This window comes from Thalassophryne amazonica, chromosome 3, assembly GCF_902500255.1.
Source record: "Thalassophryne amazonica chromosome 3, fThaAma1.1, whole genome shotgun sequence".
In the NCBI taxonomy this organism is placed as follows: domain Eukaryota; kingdom Metazoa; phylum Chordata; class Actinopteri; order Batrachoidiformes; family Batrachoididae; genus Thalassophryne; species Thalassophryne amazonica.
The window spans coordinates 73,826,363-73,847,896 of record NC_047105.1 but is presented as its reverse complement, the minus strand read 5'-3'; the positions used below and the strand labels follow the sequence as shown (position 1 = coordinate 73,847,896).

Sequence of the window (21,534 nt, the reverse complement as noted above, 5' to 3'; positions counted from 1 at the left end):
TAACCAAATACCGGCATCACTGAAAGCAGCCAAAGATAACGATACGTCTTTGGGATGGTTATGAGTAATTTTTTCTCTCTGTTAAGTCTTCTATTTCCATACCATAAGTCAGAACAAGATCTAAGATATGATTAAAGTGGTGGGTGGACTCATTTACTTTTTGAGCAAAGCCAATAGAGTCTAATAATAGATTAAATGCAGTGTTGAGGCTGCCATTCTCAGCATCTGTGTGGATGTTAAAATCGCCCACTATAATTATCTTATCTGAGCTAAGCACTAAGTCAGACAAAAGGTCTGAAAATTCACAGAGAAACTCATAGTAACGACCAGGTGGACGATAGATAATAACAAATAAAACTGGTTTTTGGGACTTCCAATTTGGATGGACAAGACTAAGAGACAAGCTTTCAAATGAATTAAAGCTCTGTCTGGGTTTTTGATTAATTAATAAGCTGGAATGGAAGATTGCTGCTAATCCTCCGCCCCGGCCCGTGCTACGAGCGTTCTGACAGTTAGTGTGACTCGGGGGTGTTGACTCATTTAAACTAACATATTCATCCTGCTGTAACCAGGATTCTGTAAGGCAGAATAAATCAATATGTTGATCAATTATTATATCATTTACCAACAGGGACTTAGAAGAGAGAGACCTAATGTTTAATAGACCACATTTAACTGTTTTAGTCTGTGGTGCAGTTGAAGGTGCTATATTATTTTTTCTTTTTGAATTTTTATGCTTAAATAGATTTTTGCTGGTTATTGGTGGTCTGGGAGCAGGCACCGTCTCTACGGGGATGGGGTAATGAGGGGATGGCAGGGGGAGAGAAGCTGCAGAGAGGAGTGTAAGACTACAACTCTGCTTCCTGGTCCCAACCCTGGATAGTCACGGTTTGGAGGATTTAAGAAAATTGGCCAGATTTCTAGAAATGAGAGCTGCTCCATCCAAAGTGGGATGGGTGCCGTCTCTCCTAACAAGACCAGGTTTTCCCCAGAAGCTTTGCCAATTATCTATGAAGCCCACCTCATTTTTTGGACACCACTCAGACAGCCAGCAATTCAAGGAGAACATGCGGCTAAACATGTCACTCCCGGTCCAGTTGGGGAGGGGCCCAGAGAAAACTACAGAGTCCGACATTGTTTTTGCAAAGTTACACACCGATTTAATGTTAATTTTAGTGACCTCCGATTGTCGTAACCGGGTGTCATTACTGCCGACGTGAATTACAATCTTACCAAATTTACGCTTAGCCTTAGCCAGCAGTTTCAAATTTCCTTCAATGTCGCCTGCTCTGGCCCCCGGAAGACAATTGACTATGGTTGCTGGTGTCGCTAACTTCACATTTCACAAAACAGAGTCGCCAATAACCAGAGTTTGATCCTCGGCGGGTGTGTCGCCGAGTGGGGAAAAACGGTTAGAAATGTGAACGGGTTGGCGGTGTACACGGGGCTTCTGTTTAGAACTACGCTTCCTCCTCACAGTCACCCAGTCGGCCTGCTTTCCCGGCTGCTCGGGATCTGCCAGGGGGTAACTAACGGCGGCTAAGCTACCTTGGTCCGCACCGACTACAGGGGCCTGGCTAGCTGTAGAATTTTCCACGGTGCGGAGCCGAGTCTCCAATTCGCCCAGCCTGGTCTCCAAAGCTACGAATAAGCTACACTTATTACAAGTACCATTACTGCTAAAGGAGGCCGAGGAATAACTAAACATTTCACACCCAGAGCAGAAAAGTGCAGGAGAGACAGGAGAAGCCGCCATGCTAAATCGGCTAAGAGCTAGTAGCTGCGCTAAGCTAGCAGATTCCTAAAAACACGCAAAGTGAATAATGTGTAAATAATTTAGAGGTGATTCAGCAGAGGGAGTGCTTTAGTTAAGGCACGTAAAGATTACACTGGGAAACAAATCGTAATCTAGATAACTAGATCAATCTAACTGCGCAGATTAAACAGCTAACAGATACAGAAAAACACCGCTGTGCTCCGGAACAGGAAGTGATACAATACCGCAGTGAGAGACAACCACCAGTAGAGGCCAGTAGACCACAAACATCCTCCAGAATTAAAGCTAAAATTCTACACTGCAGGAAATGTTTCATTTGGCTCCAGTGTGTTGATGCCTGGAAGGAAAATACCTATGGACTTGACTGTAAAACATCACATCTGATTGAATCTAAGCAATGCCTTAAACATTAGCCATCTCATTATTTACTTTTATCTATGTGTCCTGTGAATTATATAAGCAAAATGTCCATGCTTCAATAGTGTGACCTAAAACCGTCCATTTGCAGCTCAGATGACGTGTGGCGTGGATGAGTTCCGCTGTAAGGACTCTGGACGCTGCATCCCAGCTCGCTGGAAATGTGATGGTGAGGATGACTGTGGAGACGCCTCAGACGAACCCAAGGAGGAGTGCGGTAAGGACATTGAGGGTCAGGCACCAGGACAAAGACAATGGTTATAATGGAAGACGTGATGTGTTTCATGGAAACATAGACCCGCGGTTCTGCTTGTATTTTCTGTGCTGTTTTGATGATCAGATGAACGGACTTGCGAGCCGTACCAGTTCCGCTGTAAGAACAACCGTTGTGTGCCCGGTCGCTGGCAGTGTGACTACGACAATGACTGCGGGGACAATTCTGATGAAGACAAATGTGGTAGGTTCCCCCATTTGCTGATTTTTATTTCTGATTGTGTGGTGGGACAGACAGCCACAACCTGATCTCACTGTGCGTAGGAAGTAAGTAATTTCTAATATTGTTTGAGCTCTGCTGTGTGCATGTTGTTGGGCTGCAGCAAGGTGTAGCTGTAAGCAACACGCTACTTCTCACCGTGTGTGTTAAGGACCTGTCACACCTTGATGATTTACCCTGCATATGCTGACTGTATTAAAAATGCTGGCACACGCTGGCGTACGTCTAATAAATTAATGCAGCTATCACACCTTGACGATTAGCCAGTGTATTCCGACAGCCCCGTGGTTTGAGTTGGTACTGCACGGTGTGGTGCATGTCAGAAACAGAGTAATTTAACATTACTTTATTTTTTTATTTTCATTTTTTATCTTGGTGGACCATTTTCATTGTGTACAGAATGCTGATGAGTGGACTGGCTGTGGTAAATGCTGCCATGAATGAATGAAGTGCTGTCTATTTAAATGTTTAAAGCGCTATTGATTTCTGATCAGGTCCATTGATCACATCTGATCAGGTCATCACAGACCTGAATAATGAAATGCTCTGATGTTTTAAACTTTTAAAGCGCCAGTCAACCGCGATCAGGTGTGATCTGAATGAAGTGCTGTGTGATCTGTTTGTGTGGTGATCACAGACAGCAACGGCACTTTAAATGTTTAAACACCGCATTAATCAGGCATGACCACACCTGATCGAACAGGTCGTCTGATGATCAGAGTGATGACACTTTAAAGAGTTACAGCACATTAGTCAGGCATGATCACCCTGATCGATCGATCAGGTTATCTGATGATCATACCACAACGACGATGCTTTAAAAGTTTAAATCATCACAGCGCTTCTGTGTGATCAGAGCGGAATACCGGCATGAGAAAAGGACCTGGAGCAGAAAAAACACAGAGGTACTTGCTTTAAAATGCTACGTTTCTAGCCACGATGGTGAATTGGACTGAAATGAGCAGGTCAGATTTACTCCCTGTGAATGAAACAGTTGATCTGCATGAGGACCGCAGCTTTCAGCCAGTCATTGGCAGCATTAATGGACGTATTTAGACTTATGAGTAAATTAAAAGAAAGGTGCATCAACAATCACATAACTTACCTACAACTTATGTCCCGCATGTGCAGGATGTATGAGTCACACGCTGGCATCTGTTGAAACTTTTCAGCATGCCCAAAATTATTCAAGGAGCTCAGCATATTAGGATGTACATCAGTGAGCTTCAGCGTGTTTCAATATGCTTCAACGTGCTCTTAACTTATAAAAAACTTACCCTTAACTTATTAGACTTATCCCAGCATTTTTTAATAATTGGCATATGCTGGCTAAATCGTCAAGGTATGACAGGGCCTTCATGTTGTGTCAACTGCACTCATGGTTGAGTGTTGGATTCTGTTGGTGTTGAATAGTTCTGTGGCCACTTGCACATCTCACATCATCTCATGTCTGTTTTGCATTTCACACTGGCCCGTTGCTGTGAGCCAGAGGTAGGTGTTTTCATAGTTTCAGCTCCAACATCCACAGCCTGTACTGTCCCTGCAGCTTCTCTTTCTTTTCTCCTGAAAGATTTTTCTTTACTTTTCCCACTAGCTTCTGCAGACTCCCCACCCCTCCCACTGTACCCCATGAGTCTATCCTGTGATATGACTTTCCAGTCTTTTTTTTTTATTTCATATGTGTTCGGCTCTCAGCAGTGTTGTTTTTGCTCTTCTCCTTTTCCTTGACATGTCCTTGCTCCTCGCCTCTGCTCTGTGCTCTTCCTTGAACGTCCTCGTAAGCTGCCTTCTGTCTGCCCTTAGTGCCTCGTCAGTGTTCGGAGAGCGAGTTTGCCTGCACAAACGGTCGCTGCATTGCTGGGCGCTGGAAGTGTGACGGAGACCATGACTGTGCTGACGGCTCAGATGAGGTCTGATTAATTTATATTCTTTTGAAATGAGGCTTGCTGATGACTCATAAAACAAAAATGTGTTTTGTCCAGAATGGGTGTGATGTGAAATGTGACAGTGACCAGTTCCAGTGCAAAAATGGCCATTGCATCCCCATACGGTGGCGCTGTGACACTGATGCTGACTGTATGGATGGCAGTGATGAAGAGATGTGTGACAGTGGCGGTAAGAAAAACACACCCCTTTTTTCTGGGTGTTTAACCAAACATCAAATGTTGAATATGTGGATGCATAGCTAATGAGATAAGCAGTGAAGAAAGTTTTGCAGACATTTTTGAATATCCTTTTCCTTCCTCAAAATAATTTTCCAGGAAATAGAAGCCAGTCCCCCGGAAAATGTTCCTTTTTGCTTTAGATATGGCTGCAGCCCTGTTGGTTTATTTGACTGAGTGACTGATGACTAGGATGGCCAGCTGTCCTCCTTTGTGCCACAAATGGAGATGGTTTCCAGTGTTGTTATTGACAGTCCTGCTTTTGAAATACGTGTTTGAAACATGCATTTTTAAACCATGCATTTCAAAACTGAAGCTGGACTGTCAATAACAACACCGGAAACATCGCAATTTGTGGCACAAAGGGGGACATCTGGCCACCCTACCATTGACTCGACACAAAATTCAGCCATTTCAATGGGAAATCTGGTCAGAACCATACTGTTTGGTATGTGTCTATGGAATAAAGATAAAAGTATCCCCAACTGGATAATCAGAGTGTTAAAGTTCTATGTTGTGTTTAGAGTCATTGTGTCCTGTTAGCTGAGCCAGTCCTGTAGCTGCTACTTTCACCATCAAGGAGTTGTGAGAATATCTTTTAAACTACCTTTCAGAACAAATGTTACAGTATCCACTGCAGTTATCCACTAATCCAAACATTTTATCATTATCAATTTTGCAGCAAACAGATAATGTAACGCCCTGTAATAGACTGGTGGTCTGTCCAGTATAAACCCCGCCTCTTGCCCAATGACTGCTGGGATCGGCTCCAGCTCCCACGTGACCCTTAATTGGAATAAGTGGGTATAGGAAATGAATGAATGAAAGATCATGTTACTGCAGAAGCTGTCATTTCTAAGTTAGAATGATGTTAGCATTGTTTTATTCTTCTTGCAACTTTAATGCCGCATTCACACCGGGCGCGATCAGACGCTACAAATTCGCGGGGGTCGCGTGGCGACGGACGCACCTCCTTCGCCCAGTGTGTCGCTCTGCTTGGGTGGACTTTCGCTGCGAAAATTCGCCTGGTGCGTCATCAAATAGGAGGAGCTTCCATTCCCCTCGGCATCAAGTCATCATGACGGACCTTTCACACGGAGCGAGTTGTTGTGGAAAGCTCCCAATACAGAGAGTATCATTATTTGCTGCAGGAGCTGTGTCTGGATGACGGCTGCTTTCTGCGGTACCCAGTTTGGACCAACTGTCCCGTTCACGCGCGCACATGTAAACAATTAAAAAAAAAAAGAAAGAAACTCCGCGGCTTGCTGTGAGGCTGCTCCTCGCTCTTTCCCAAAAAAACTGTCATAATTGTCTTTAGAAACCAGTCACCATTATACATCTGTGTAGTTAATACACCATGGACCCTCACGCGCGCACGTAAAATAAAAATAAAAAGAAACTCCGCTCCCCACTGCTGTGGGGCTGCTGCTCGCTCCAAAAACTCTCTCATAATTGTGAAATAAAGGACAAAAGAGACATAAGTCCTGCTCACAGGCTGCTACCAGAGACAGGACATGTTCACTTCTTCAGTCAAACTCCAGACATCTCCACGTCATTACATATTCAGTCCCTGATTGGTCATCGCGGCGCGAAGAGACGAAAAAGTTCAGATTTTTCAACTTGGGGAGGAGGGCAACGCGACGTGACGCCACGCAATATTGCGCTACAAATACGCAAAACGCTCAAAATCGCTTCACTCGCGTTGCTTCACTCACGTCCATCGCGTTGCGCCGCCAAAACGCGTCCTTACATAGGGATTACATGGCAACCGGTGGCTGCAGTTGCTGGTGTCGCGCCCGGTGTGTATGCGCCATTATGGTTGTTTGCAAACCTCTCAGTGCATTACTGCCACCATCTGGACAGCATTGAGCAGCAGACTAACAAAGCAAGAAAATATAAATCCTGCAATGAAAATTGCATTAATATCAAAATATACTTAAAGTGCAAAAAGTAAAAGTGCTCATTATGTGGAATGACCCACTTTCAGCATAATACACTCAACAAAAATATAAACGCAACACTTTTGGTTTTGCTCCCATTTTGTATGAGATGAACTCAAAGATCTAAAACTTTTTCCACATACACAATATCACCATTTCCCTCAAATATTGTTCACAAACCAGTCTAAATCTGTGATAGTGAGCACTTCTCCTTTGCTGAGATAATCCATCCCACCTCACAGGTGTGCCATATCAAGATGCTGATTAGACATCATGATTAGTGCACAGGTGTGCCTTAGACTGCCCACAATAAAAGGCCACTCTGAAAGGTGCAGTTTTATCACACAGCACAATGCCACAGATGTCGCAAGATTTGAGGGAGCGTGCAGTTGGCATGCTGACAGCAGGAATGTCAACCAGAGCTGTTGCTCGTGTATTGAATGTTCATTTCTCTACCATAAGCCGTCTCCAAAGGTGTTTCAGAGAATTTGGCAGTACATCCAACCAGCCTCACAACCGCAGACCACGTGTAACTACACCAGCCCAGGACCTCCACATCCAGCATGTTCACCTCCAAGATCGTCTGAGACCAGCCACTCGGACAGCTGCTGAAACAATCGGTTTGCATAACCAAAGAATTTCTGTACAAACTGTCAGAAACCGTCTCAGGGAAGCTCATCTGCATGCTCGTCATCCTCATCGGGGTCTCGACCTGACTCCAGTTCGTCGTCGTAACCGACTTGAGTGGGCAAATGGTCACATTCGCTGGCGTTTGGCACGTTGGAGAGGTGTTCTCTTCACGGATGAATCCCGGTTCACACTGTCCAGGGCAGATGGCAGACAGCGTGTGTGGCATCGTGTGGGTGAGCGGTTTTCTACTGTCAGTGTTGTGGATCGAGTGGCCCATGGTGGCGGTGGGGTTATGGTATGGGCAGGCGTCTGATATGGATGAAGAACACAGGTGCATTTTATTGATGGCATTTTGAATGCACAGAGATACCGTGAAGAGATCCTGAGGCCCATTGTTGTGCCATACATCCAAGAACATCACCTCATGTTGCAGCAGGATAATGCACGGCCCCATGTTGCAAGGATTTGTAGACAATTCTTGGAAGCTGAAAATGTCCCAGTTCTTGCATGGCCGGCATACTCACTGGACATGTCACCCATTGAGCATGTTTGGGACGCTCTGGACCGGCGTATACGACAACGTGTACTAGTTCCTGCCAATATCCAGCAACTTCGCACAGCCATTGAAGAGGAGTGGACCAACATTCCACAGGCCACAGTTGACAACCTGATCAACTCTATGCGAAGGAGATGTGTTGCACTGCATGAGGCAAATGGTGGTCACACCAGATACTGACTGGTATCCCCCCCAATAAAACAAAACTGCACCTTTCAGAGTGGCCTTTTATTGTGGACAGTCTAAGGCACACCTGTGCACTAATCATGGTGTCTAATCAGCATCTTGGTATGGCACACCTGTGAGGTGGGATGGATTATCTCAGCAAAGGAGAAGTGCTCACTATCACAGATTTAGACTGGTTTGTGAACAATATTTGAGGGAAATGGTGATATTGTGTATGTGGAAAAAGTTTTAGATCTTTGAGTTCATCTCATACAAAATGGGAGCAAAACCAAAAGTGTTGCGTTTATATTTTTGTTGAGTGTATGTATTTTTAAATTTCAGTTCAATTTATTTCATTTATCAAATCAAATCAAATCAATTTTATTTATATAGCGCCAAATCACAACAAACAGTTGCTCCAAGGCACTTTATATTGTAAGGCAAGGCCATACAATAATTACGGAAAAACCCCAACGGTCAAAACGAACCCCTGTGAGCAAGCACTTGGCAACAGTGGGAAGGAAAAACTCCCTCTTAACAGGAAGAAACCTCCAGCAGAACCAGGCTCAGGGAGGGGCAGTCCTCTGCTGGGACTGGTTGGGGCTGAGGGAGAGAACCAGGAAAAAGACATGCTGTGGAGGGGAGCAGAGATCAATCACTAATGATTAAATGCAGAGTGGTGCATACAGAGCAAAAAGAGAAAGAAACATTCAGTGCATCATGGGAACCCCCCAGCAGTCTAAGTCTATAGCAGCATAACTAAGGGATGGTTCAGGGTCACCTGATCCAGCCCTAACTATAAGCTTTAGCAAAAAGGAAAGTTTTAAGCCTAATCTTAAAAGTAGAGAGGGTGTCTGTCTCCCTGATCTGAATTGGGAGCTGGTTCCACAGGAGAGGAGCCTGAAAGCTGAAGGCTCTGCCTCCCATTCTACTCTTACAAACCCTAGGAACTACAAGTAAGCTTGCAGTCTGAGAGCGAAGCGCTCTATTGGGGTGATATGGTACTATGAGGTCCCTAAGATAAGATGGGACCTGATTGTTCAAAACCTTATAAGTAAGAAGAAGAATTTTAAATTCTATTCTAGAATTAACAGGAAGCCAATGAAGAGAGGCCAATATGGGTGAGATATGCTCTCTCCTTCTAGTCCCCGTTAGTACTCTAGCTGCAGCATTTTGAATTAACTGAAGGCTTTTCAGGGAACTTTTAGGACAACCTGATAATAATGAATTACAATAGTCCAGCCTAGAGGAAATAAATGCATGAATTAGTTTTTCAGCATCACTCTGAGACAAGACCTTTCTAATTTTAGAGATATTGCGTAAATGCAAAAAAGCAGTCCTACATATTTGTTTAATATGCGCATTGAATGACATATCCTGATCAAAAATGACTCCAAGATTTCTCACAGTATTACTAGAGGTCAGGGTAATGCCATCCAGAGTAAGGATCTGGTTAGGCACCATGTTTCTAAGATTTGTGGGGCCAAGTACAATAATTTCAGTTTTATCTGAGTTTAAAAGCAGGAAATTAGAGGTCATCCATGTCTTTATGTCTGTAAGACAATCCTGCAGTTTAGCTAATTGGTGTGTGTCCTCTGGCTTCATGGATAGATAAAGCTGGGTATCATCTGCGTAACAATGAAAATTTAAGCAATGCTGTCTAATAATACTGCCTAAGGGAAGCATGTATAAAGTGAATAAAATTGGTCCTAGCACAGAACCTTGTGGAACTCCATAATTAACCTTAGTCTGTGAAGAAGATTCCCCATTTACATGAACAAATTGTAATCTATTAGATAAATATGATTCAAACCACCGCAGCGCAGTGCCTTTAATACCTATGGCATGCTCTAATCTCTGTAATAAAATTTTATGGTCAACAGTATCAAAAGCAGCACTGAGGTCTAACAGGACAAGCACAGAGATGAGTCCACTGTCTGAGGCCATAAGAAGATCATTTGTAACCTTCACTAATGCTGTTTCTGTACTATGATGAATTCTAAAACCTGACTGAAACACTTCAAATAGACCATTCCTCTGCAGATGATCAGTTAGCTGTTTTACAACTACCCTTTCAAGAATTTTTGAGAGAAAAGGAAGGTTGGAGATTGGCCTATAATTAGCTAAGATAGCTGGGTCAAGTGATGGCTTTTTAAGTAGTGGTTTAATTACTGCCACCTTAAAAGCCTGTCGTACATAGCCAACTAATAAAGATAGATTGATCATATTTAAGATCGAAGCATTAAATAATGGTAGGGCTTCCTTGAGCAGCCTGGTAGGAATGGGGTCTAATAGACATGTTGATGGTTTGGAGGAAGTAACTAATGAAAATAACTCGGAGAGAAAGAGTCTAACCAAATACCGGCATCACTGAAAGCAGCCAAAGATAACGATACGTCTTTGGGATGGTTATGAGTAATTTTTTCCTCTAATAGTTAAAATTTTATTAGCAAAGAAAGTCATGAAGTCATTACTAGTTAAAGTTAAAGGAATACTCGGCTCAATAGAGCTCTGACTCTTTGTCAGCCTGGCTACAGTGCTGAAAAGAAACCTGGGGTTGTTCTTATTTTCTTCAATTAGTGATGAGTAGTAAGATGTCCTAGCTTTACGGAGGGCTTTTTTATAGAGCAACAGACTTTTTTTCCAGGCTAAGTGAAGATCTTCTAAATTAGTGAGACACCATTTCCTCTCCAACTTACGGGTTATCTGCTTTAAGCTGCGAGTTTGTGAGTTATACCACGGAGTCAGGCACTTCTGATTTAAAGCTCTCTTTTTCAGAGGAGCTACAGCATCCAAAGTTGTCTTCAGTGAGGATGTAAAACTATTGACGAGATACTCTATCTCACTTACAGAGATTAGGTAGCTACTCTGCACTGTGTTGGTATATGGCATTAGAGAACATAAAGAAGGAATCATATCCTTAAACCTAGTTACAGCGCTTTCTGAAATTTATATAGCGCCAAATCACAAAAAGGTTGCCTCAAGGCGCTTCACACAAGTAAGGTCTAACCTTACCAACCCCAAGAGCAACAGTGATAAGGAAAAACTCCTTCTGAGGAAGAAACCTCAAGCATACCAGACTCAAAGGGGTGACCCTCTGCTTGGGCCATGCTACAGACACAAATTACAAAACAATTCACAAAACGAACATACAGGAAATGTTGTCAGTGCACAGGATGGTTTCTGGAACAGACACCACACCCATCTCTGGATGAAGCCGTACATCAAACAGAGAGAAAAGAAAAAAGCAAAATCAAGCATCAGAAAGACTAATACAGTGTAATTTGTCAGCATTAAGCAGCAAGAAAAACAGAAGAAATACTAAGGTGATCGCCGGCTGCGAGCCCTAAGCGTCACTAAAAGATCCAGAATGTAGATAAAGTTGAAGCCGCAGCCTGCTCTGTTTCCTAATAAAATGAATTAAAAGAGTAAAAAGCATAGTAACATACTATGCCAGTATGCTAGCCATACGAAAGGGAAAATAAGTGTGTCTTAAGTCTGGACTTGAAAGTCTCTACAAAATCTGACTGTTTTATTGACGCGGGGAGATCATTCCAGAGAACAGGGGCACGATAAGAGAAAGCTCTGTGACCCGCACTCTTTTTATGCACCCTAGGGACACTAAGTAGTCCTGCACCTTGAGAACACAAAGCCCGGCCCAGTACGTAGAGTTTAATTAGGTCAGCTAGGTAGGGAGGTGCCAGTCCGTGAACAATTTTATAGGCTAGTAGCAGAACCTTAAAATCTGATCTCACTGGGACAGGAAGCCAGTGAAGAGATGCCAAAATGGGTGTAATGTGGTCAAACTTTCTGCTTTGTGTCAAAACTCTAGCAGCAGCATTTTGAACCAGTTGGAGAGCCCTAATGCTGGATTGCGGTAAACCATAAAATAGAGTATTGCAGTAGTCCAATGTAGAAGAGACAAAGGCATGAATCATAGTCTCAGCATCAGCCATAGACAGGATGGGAAGAACCTTCGCTATATTTCGCAGGTGGAAGAAAGCAGTCCTCCTAATGTCTCTAATGTGGAGGTCAAAGGACAACGTAGGATCAAAAATTACCTCAGGGTTCCTCACTTTGTCAGTGTAATGGATGACACACGAGCCTAGGCTAAGTGTTAACTGGTCAAATTGATGCCGATGCCTCACTGGACCAAGAACCATCATTTCAGTCTTATCAGAGCTTAAAAGTAGTAAGTTGCTAGACATCCAGCTTCTCACTGATGCATGATGATGATATTTTTGGATTGGATTATTGATGACTGCACTTTATCTTCACGTGATATTATGGCATCTTTCAGTTCAGTGTGTTCATTGACTATGCAATGTAAATATGGTTCAAATCTCTCAAATAATGTTTCATATTGATTACTTTTAGTATAATTTCTGACAAAAGTGTATTTTTTTTCCTCACTTTCATCACTGAATAATTTATTCTTCTTTTGCCTTTACCTGTTAGTGGGTAGGCACTGCCCCCTGGATGAATTTCAGTGTAACAACACCCTTTGTAAACCTTTGGGCTGGAAGTGTGACGGTGAGGATGATTGTGGCGACAACTCTGATGAAAATCCTGAACAGTGTGGTGAGAATCACTGCGTTTCATTTGACAGCACTCCAGTGATCATCTGATGCTCTGCTGATGTCCACTTTCCTTCTTCCTTCTCTTTTCCCATCCCTCAGCTATTTTCCAGTGCCCGCCCATGAGACAGTTCCGTTGTCATAACGACCGGGTGTGTCTGCCCATATCAAAACGCTGTGATGGCATCAACAACTGTGGAGACAACAGCGACGAAATTAACTGTCGTAAGTCTGTCTTGGGTGAAAATCTTTGAGTGCATACACAGAAAGAGACAAGAAAAGAGATGTTTCCGTGAAATCACAGGAGTTTACAGTGATAATTATATTTGATGATAATGTGTACTTAGTCCCTTTTACTCTTCCAGAGGAGACCCCGTCCAAACCTGTGTGTCAGAAGGATGAGTTCCAGTGCTCTAACGGACGCTGTATCAGCTCTGGCCTGCGCTGCAATGACTTTAACGACTGTGAGGATTATGGCTCAGATGAAATTAGCTGCAATAAGAAAGGTACAATTTATCAACATATTGGTCATATTTTCTGCATTCATTCTGCTGCAGTTGTGTGAAGTGCCGCCTCCTGTCTGATTTCAGGCACAGTCCTGAATGACTGTCATAGTAACAGGACGGTGTGTGGCGACGGAGATGAAGCTCACTGTGTGGTCAACGCCACCGACTCCTTCTGCTCCTGCAAACATGGTTTTCAGTCCAAGGGACATAACAGATGTGAAGGTACCATTGCACTGACTTGACATCCATGGTACAATTTTGTGAGATTATATGGAATGGTGCTTCATGTGGTTTTTGGGTTGTTGACAGATAAGAACGAGTGCAACCAGTTTGGAGTATGTTCCCACATCTGCAACAACACCAAGGGCTCCTACAAGTGCACGTGCCACAAGTACTTCACCAGAATCAATGATACCTGCAAGGCTGACAGTGAGTATAACTACCTCGTATGCACTATGTGCCAATGTCATCTGCTATGAAATGACATCTCCTCCTGTCCTGATGTCACCTTCATTCCAACCTCAGCTCTGAGACAGGTCCTCTACATTGCCGATGACAATGAGATCCGTAGTCTGGACCCTGGCATGCCAAACTGGCGCTATGAGCAGATCTTCCAGGGTGATGCTAACGTGCGTATTGATGCAATGGACCTATATGTAAAGACCAACCACATTTATTGGACAAATTGGCACACAGGACGCATTTCTTCCTATGAACTGCCTACCTCACCCTCCTCACATAATAGCAACCGAAACCGACGGCAGACTGAGCGCAGAGTTTCCAACCTGGAGGTATGTTTGTGTACATTTGTGCATGTCATGTTACAGAATGTCTGCACACACCTTTGTAGACTTTTGACACCTTCTTGAATTCTGTTTTCAGATTCCTGATCTGAAAATGCCCCGTGGTATCGCTGTGGACTGGATAGCAGGGAACTTGTACTGGACTGATTCTGGTAGAGACGTAATTGAGGTAGCTCAGCTAAGCGGAGGGCGGCACCACAAAACACTCATCTCTGGCATGATAGATGAACCTTATGCCATTGTAGTGGATCCCCAGAGAGGGTGAGAGGCACTTTGGTGATTTAGGGAAGAGTGTGATCTAAGGACTGGCTGTTTTGAAAATGTCAAGAACATAAAAGTTGATTTTATAACGGCAATAACAAATGAAGCTTTCGTCATTAGGAGAATGTACTGGGCAGACTGGGGGAACCACCCCAAGATTGAAACAGCTGCCATGGATGGAACCATGAGAGAAACCTTGGTAGAGGAAAACATCCAATGGCCAACTGGTAAGACATAATCAAGTTCTCTTTCATCTTTTGTACAAAGGTGAACATACAGTGTGATGCAATTTTGTGCCAATATTCCCGTAATACAACAAACTTAACTGTGCTTTCTGCCTGTGGAGGTCTGGCTGTGGACTACTTCAACGAGCGTCTGTACTGGGCTGATGCTAAACTTTCCTTGATTGGCAGCGTGAGGCTGAATGGCAGTGATGCTGTTGTGGCTGTAAACAGCATCAAGAACAGTTGAGTCTTACACACACACACACACACACACAAACACACACGTTCTATCCTCTGTAATGTTCTTCATTCTGGATTCATTTGCAAGTTCATTTTAAATCATTTCAGTTTTTGTTCTCTTTCTCTTCAGACCTTAATCACCCTTTCAGCATTGATGTATTTGAAGACTACATCTATGGTGTCACCTACATCAATAACTACGTTTTCCGTGTGAATAAGTTCGGCAAAGGCTCTGTTGAGAACCTAACAACTGGAATGAACCACGCCACAGATATTGTTTTGTACCATCGCTACAAGCAACCTGAGGGTGAGCAGAAAAGACAAACCCAATACCACCAGAACATTTGTGCTATAATGTCTCAGTTGGACTTCGTTTTAATTGGGGCTCAAAGTTTCTGTTTGTGTGTCCTTGTCAGTGCCTAATCCCTGTGACAGGAAGAAATGTGAATGGCTGTGTCTGCTCAGTCCCAGCGGGCCAGTCTGCACCTGTCCCAATGGACACACACTGGACAATGGCACGTGTGTGGAACTGCCCACTCCAACACTGTCTCCTATCTGTGAGTGTGTGCCCACACACAGACACACACACACACACACACACACACACACACACACACACACACACACACACACACACACACACACACACACACACACACAGTACATAATTTTGTTTATTGAGAGAAAACAAAACAAAGCCCTTCCATCACCCGCAGCTCCTCCCAGTGGACCGTGCACAGTCCAGTGTTTGAATGGAGGTAGCTGTTTCTTGAATGCCCACAAACAGCCCAAATGTCGCTGCCAGCCTAACTATGGAGGGGAGCGGTGTGAGATTAACCAGTGCAGAGATTACTGCAAGAATGGAGGCACGTGCACGCCATCCCCAACAGGTAAGCACAGTATTCAGTTAGTTTGTCTTCGGCTGCTTTAAAACACAGCAGATTGACTCATTACCAGTAGTTTAAAGTTAAATTAGAGTTTATTTAGTCTCCTTTCAGGATGTAAATTATTGCTATTTAGTGTAATTTCATTCATAGACTTAAAATAAATGTCTACGTCTGAGGAATGTTAATAATAATTCAGTTTTTTTTCAATTCATTTTATTTGTATTGCGCCAAATCACAACAAAGGTGCTTTAAGGTGCTTCACATGAGTAAGGTCTAACCTGACCAACCCCTAGAACAAACACACAAACCACAGTGGTAAGGAAAAACTCCCTCTGATGATGTTAAGGAAAAAACCTCAAGCAGACGAGACTCAGAAAGGTGACCCACTGCTCAGACCATTCTAACAGTTACAAGGTTTTGTAAAGTTTTACCAAGCTGAAGAAGCAGGAAACAGAAAAACCAGAATAGCATAAAAAACAAAGTCCATTATTGAGATGAGCATGCTGTCATTGGCACCACTGCCAGGGCATCGTGAGATATGTTCAGAGCTCTGTGGTGCAGGGTCAGCATCCATCATCACCTTGTCAAAGTCACCCCAGTAAAAGCTGTCTTCATGGAAGACTGCATTCCAAAAGCAGACTGCAGTGGCTCAGAGAGGTCACCCTCAGCAAGGTGGTAAACGAGCTGCTGCATCAGCTTCAGCCAGGGCATCTCTCGGTCAGTCCAGCATCCTGTGGAGCACAGCTGTCAGCCTCATGTGGTCTCTTCAGTGCCTTGGACAGAGAGAAAAAGAGAAGAATCAGTCGGCTGGAAATAACTGAACCTATGGTATGAGTTCACCAACAGCAAATAGACAGGGAACTAGAGAGAATACTAAGGTGATCGCCGGCAGCGAATCCTAAGCTTCACGACCAGAGTGAGAATTTAAATGACGTAAGGCTGAGACCTGTTCTCTTGATCATAAGATGAATTAAAGGGGAACTGACATAGTTCCATACTATGCCAGTATGCTAGCCATACAAGAGGGAGAATAAATGCATCTTTAGTCTGGACTTGAAAGTCTCTACAGAATCTGACTATTTTATCTCAAAAGGGAGATCATTCCATATAACAGACACACAATGTGAAGGCTCTGTGACCTGCAGACTTTTTATTCACCCTAGGGACACAAAGTCGTCCTGTGCCCTGAGAACACAGAACCCGGGAAGGTACATAGGGTTTTATTAGGTCACCTAAGAAGGGAGGTGCCAGCCCATGAATAAATTTATAGGTTAGTAACAGAACACTAAAATCAGACCTCACAGAGGCAGGCCACAATCAGTGGTAGGCCAAAATCGGAGCCCTACCAGTTAGATCTGGTGGGCCTTGCTGCCACGCACAGCCTCGGCTCTGGACCCACTCTCCTTGATAGGGGTTTGCCCTTATTCTTCTGGAGTTGCAAAGGGTATGACACACCGGGCAGGTGCGGGGATACTCATGAGCCCCCGGCTGAGCGTTGTTGTGTTGGAGTTTACCCCAGTAGATGAGGATGCCACCTTCCTGCGCCTTCACGTTGGGGGGCGGAAAGACCGATGACTGCTGTTTGTGCACATGCACCGGAGTCCCTGGCTGGAGTCCTACATAGGGCTCTTGTGGGGGACTTCATTGTTCTGCTAGGGGACTTCAGCGCACAAGTGGGCAATGACAGAGACACCTGGAGAGGCGTGATTCAGAGCAACAGCCTCCCTGATCTAAACCCAAGTGGTCGTTTGTTATTGGACTTCTCTTCTAATCATGGACTGTCCATAACAAACACCATAAGGACGCTCATAAGTGAACATGATACTAGAGCACCCTAGGTTGATTTTATGAATTGATGAATTGATTTTATGATCGTATCATCTGTTCTAAGGCCACATGTTCTGGACACTTGGAATAAGAGAGGGGCAGAGCTGTCAACTGATCACCATCTGGTGGTGAGTTTGGATCAGCGGGTGGGGGAGGACTTTGTGTAGACTTGGTAAGCCCAAATGGATAGTACGGGTGAACTAGGAACGTCTGGAGGAGGCCACTCTCCGAGACATCTTCAACTCACACCTCCAGCGGAGATTTTCTGGCATCTCTGTGGAGGTTGGAGGCATTGAACCAGAATGGGCAGTGTTCACAGCTTCTATTGCTGAAGCTGCAGCAGGGAGCTGTGGACTGAAGGTCTTAGGTGCCTCAAGGGGCGGTAACCCTCGAACACTGTGGTGGACACCGGTGGTCAAGGAAGCCATTTGACTGAAGAAGGAGTCTTTCTGGGATATGTTGTCTCGGAGGACTCCGGAGGAATTTGCAAGGTATCGGCAGGCCTGAAGGGTGGCAGCCTTTGTTGTGGGGGAGGCAAAGCAGCGGGTGTGTCAGGAGTTTATGGATATAATCCCTATATCCATTTTTGCCATACATCCATCATACATGTATAAGCTCAACATGTATGATGTATTTAACACAATATTATCCCCTAGAAAGGTTCAAACATTGGAATATTTAACACCAGGTTAGATGCTCTGACACCAATAACAAGTTATTATTGTTTTATGTAAATAAATCCATAATTCTCATTTTTGTTTACTTTTATTCAGTAATGACAACTGCAGCTAATTCTTAGATATTGTTTATAAGTATATGCTGTTCTAATTTGTTTTCATCCCATTTTAGTCCTTGACAAAGTGGTCATTGAAGAACATTATTCATTTTAATTTTTGTTGATAAAATTAGGATGGCAACTGCATGTGCAAGAGGTCAAGAATTACCATCAGAATTATACCATGAACAGCTGCTTTCCCGAACACATAACTGGAATGCTGGCATTAAAAACACTTTTCTGACCTTTCATTAGTCCCATTAGACTCTGTTTGTTCTTACATACTATGAAAATCAACTTTCTGATATTTCAAACCTTCTCGGGATAGGTAATCTATAAGAACAAACACATATTGTCATATATTAGGTTTATACAGTAAAATGAATTGTAATCATGTTGGGAAACAACACTGAAGAAAACGGTTACTTAACATGGATTACTTAAGGACTGTTTGCTAAACCCATCTCATTATTCTTTCATCATCCTTCCATTTTTTTTATCTTCATATGTCTGTTTGTTATTTGCACAGGCTCTCCCACATGTCGATGCCTGACAGGTTTTACAGGACCAAACTGTAACCTGCGCACCTGCAAGGATTACTGCAAAAACAGAGGGAACTGCACAGTCAGTGCTGGTAACCAGCCAACCTGCCGCTGCCCACCTGACTTCCTGGGTGACCAATGCCAGTATAGTGAGTAATTCCCCCTCATACTGGCTTTAAAAATATCTTTATCTGACTAATCACTGCATTACACACAGTCATGGTTAGACATTTACATACATACATGCACCTGAATGTTGTAGCAACACTATGACTTTGATACTTTCTTTGAACTGTTCTATTTTCTGTAGTAGAATGATTTTATGCAATAAATACAGAGATAATATTATACATACACTTAGACGGTGCTGAAATTCCAAAATCTCTTTTGCGTTTTCCAAGGCCTCTTAACTTCCTGTTAGTCATCATGGTTGACTTCCATCTCTCTGGTCTGATTGTCTGGTCTGATGAAACAAAGATTGAACTTTTTGATGTGAATGCTAGGCATCATGTTTAGAGGAAACTAGACACCATCCCTACAGTGAAGCATGGTGGTGGCAGCATCATGCTGTGGGGATGTTTTTCAGCAGCAGGAACTGGGAGACTAGTCAGGATTGAGGGAAAGATGAATGCAGCAATGTACAGAGACATCCTAGCTGAAAACCTGCTCCAGAGTGCTCATGACCTCAGACTGGGATAACGGTTCATCTTTCAGCAGGACAATGACCCTAAGCACACAGCCAAGATATCAAAGGAGTGGCTTCAGGACAACTCTGTGAATGTCCTTGAGTGGCCCAGCTGGAGCCCAGACCTGAATATGATTAAATATCTCTGGAGAGATCTGAAAATGGCTGTGCACCGATGCTCCCGATCCAACTTGATGGAGCTTGAGAGGTGCTGCAAAGAGGAATGGGGAAAAACTGCCCAAAGATAGGTGCACCAAGCTAGTGGCATCATATTGAAGAAGACTTGAGGCTGTAATTGCTGCCCAAGGTGTTGAAAGTATTGAGCAAAGGCTGTGAAGTGAAACGCTGTGAATACTTTCTGAATGCACTGTACATAAACACAATTGGTGTTTCAAGAGAATAATGATCCAAACACACATAAAGGAGGGTAATGGTCAATGTCCTGATCAAAACCCAGTTGAAAATATTGAGAAAATCTTGTTTGTTTAATTTCTGCCCTTTAGCCATTTCAGACAACCCAAAATAAATTAACATATGCACTAAATCCTTGTTTTGTTTGTTAGTTTGTTTATTTACACTTGTATATTGCACAACCATACTGTCCAAGCAAAATAACTTTTTAAAGAAACATTGAACATCCAACATTGCTACAAAATTTATTTCCAGTATTAGTGTATTAGGGGTGTCATGGTACACAGAAGTCGGCTCACACCTCAGGTTAGACATCAGACAGTTTGGTTTTTGGAAATTCATCAAATCTTTGTACATTATTATTTAATCTGTCAGGAGCAGAGTGCTGCCTTCAGCCACTTTAGCACTGTGTGACAAAGTGTAACTGTAAACTTTCTTTTTTCATTAAACGGTTATGAATTGGATTATATCGCTTGTCATTCGCGTTGGGATGAATTTGCTGTGCAGAGTGTTAAGTGTTTTGTTTTTTGTTTGTTTTTGTTTGGTTGTGCGACATGTCAATCCAGATTGCCTTCAATATTTTGTCCATTTTATGTAAGTTTGTTTCATTTTTGCAGAAATGATGACATCTCATAAAACCTCACTCTGTACAGATTTGAAATCATTGTGCAGTGTCACTATTTGGCGCGCTCACCTGTGAAATTTTACACTAAAACATCAACTCTTGACATAAGTTGGTGGTGTTGCAGTAGGCTAATGTAAATCCAACTGCAGATCGGTATGCTTTCAGTTTTAGGTTCATATTTTAGAAGAAAAAGGTAAATTAACCAGTTCAATTTATGCTTCCAAAAGTTTGGGGTGGAATCATTTTGGTCGGCTCTTCTCTCTGATGGCCTCACACACAGACAGTAGGCTAACCTCCAGCACAGAGCAGGAGGTGAGAGGGACACAGTCTGAGGACAGGAGCAGCGCTACTCGCTGAAATGCCGGTGACTTATGGAAACAAATACGTACATGTACTCGTATATTATCAGACTGTGCAGAGCCGTACCGTGTATTCTGCATACAGTTCTGTGCACTATACCATTGTGTGTTTACCATAGAGTTCAATACAAATGCATGTATTGTAACACCCCTTGTGTATGTAATCTTCTGACCATAACTGTCAAAGTTGATGGTGCGATTGCATTATTACTGCTAGATTATGATGTGGAAGGTAAGCAGTGTGTGTGTGTGTGTGTGCGCATTTGTGTGCACAGGCAGCTGTGAAGGCCACTGCCTGAACAGAGGTACGTGTCTACAGAGTGCCGACGGCTCTAAACAGTGCCGCTGTCTGCCCCAGTACATCGGCAGCAAATGTGAGATTGACAAGTGCCACTACTGCCGTGACGGCAAATGTATTCCCACCAACAGTTACCAGCCGACAGGGGACGTCACCTGCATGTAAGTGCGCTCACGCAAATACGGTTAAGTTGACAACTACAAGGTTTTGTCAAGTTTTTAGCACTAAATGCACTATTTTGTCTGTTTAAAAGCTGCGTCAATGGCAAAGTCCAGCCCAGCTGTTACACGTGTGACTCAAACGAGTACTGTGCTAATGGCCAGTGCTCCATCAGCATCATCACTCACCTTCCAGAGTGCAGGTGAGGAGCGGAA

At 43.4% G+C, this 21,534-nt stretch overlaps 1 protein-coding gene across 3 annotated transcripts in view; it reads left to right on the top strand.

Moving 5' to 3' along the window:
• Window positions 1-21,534, top strand: part of LOC117507043 (low-density lipoprotein receptor-related protein 1-like) — a 446,568-nt gene that overhangs the window by 403,812 nt on the left and 21,222 nt on the right. For all 3 annotated transcript variants that reach the window (XM_034166738.1, XM_034166739.1, XM_034166740.1), the window contains 19 exons: window positions 2,286-2,411; window positions 2,535-2,651; window positions 4,491-4,597; window positions 4,670-4,802; window positions 12,599-12,721; window positions 12,820-12,942; window positions 13,083-13,223; window positions 13,308-13,445; window positions 13,533-13,652; window positions 13,749-14,014; window positions 14,106-14,287; window positions 14,408-14,514; window positions 14,634-14,753; window positions 14,882-15,058; window positions 15,168-15,308; window positions 15,468-15,641; window positions 18,770-18,931; window positions 21,138-21,321; window positions 21,414-21,521. In XM_034166738.1, coding sequence (XP_034022629.1) covers window positions 2,286-2,411; window positions 2,535-2,651; window positions 4,491-4,597; window positions 4,670-4,802; window positions 12,599-12,721; window positions 12,820-12,942; window positions 13,083-13,223; window positions 13,308-13,445; window positions 13,533-13,652; window positions 13,749-14,014; window positions 14,106-14,287; window positions 14,408-14,514; window positions 14,634-14,753; window positions 14,882-15,058; window positions 15,168-15,308; window positions 15,468-15,641; window positions 18,770-18,931; window positions 21,138-21,321; window positions 21,414-21,521 — 2,749 coding nt within the window. The remainder of the gene's footprint in view (window positions 1-2,285; window positions 2,412-2,534; window positions 2,652-4,490; window positions 4,598-4,669; window positions 4,803-12,598; window positions 12,722-12,819; window positions 12,943-13,082; window positions 13,224-13,307; window positions 13,446-13,532; window positions 13,653-13,748; window positions 14,015-14,105; window positions 14,288-14,407; window positions 14,515-14,633; window positions 14,754-14,881; window positions 15,059-15,167; window positions 15,309-15,467; window positions 15,642-18,769; window positions 18,932-21,137; window positions 21,322-21,413; window positions 21,522-21,534) is intronic.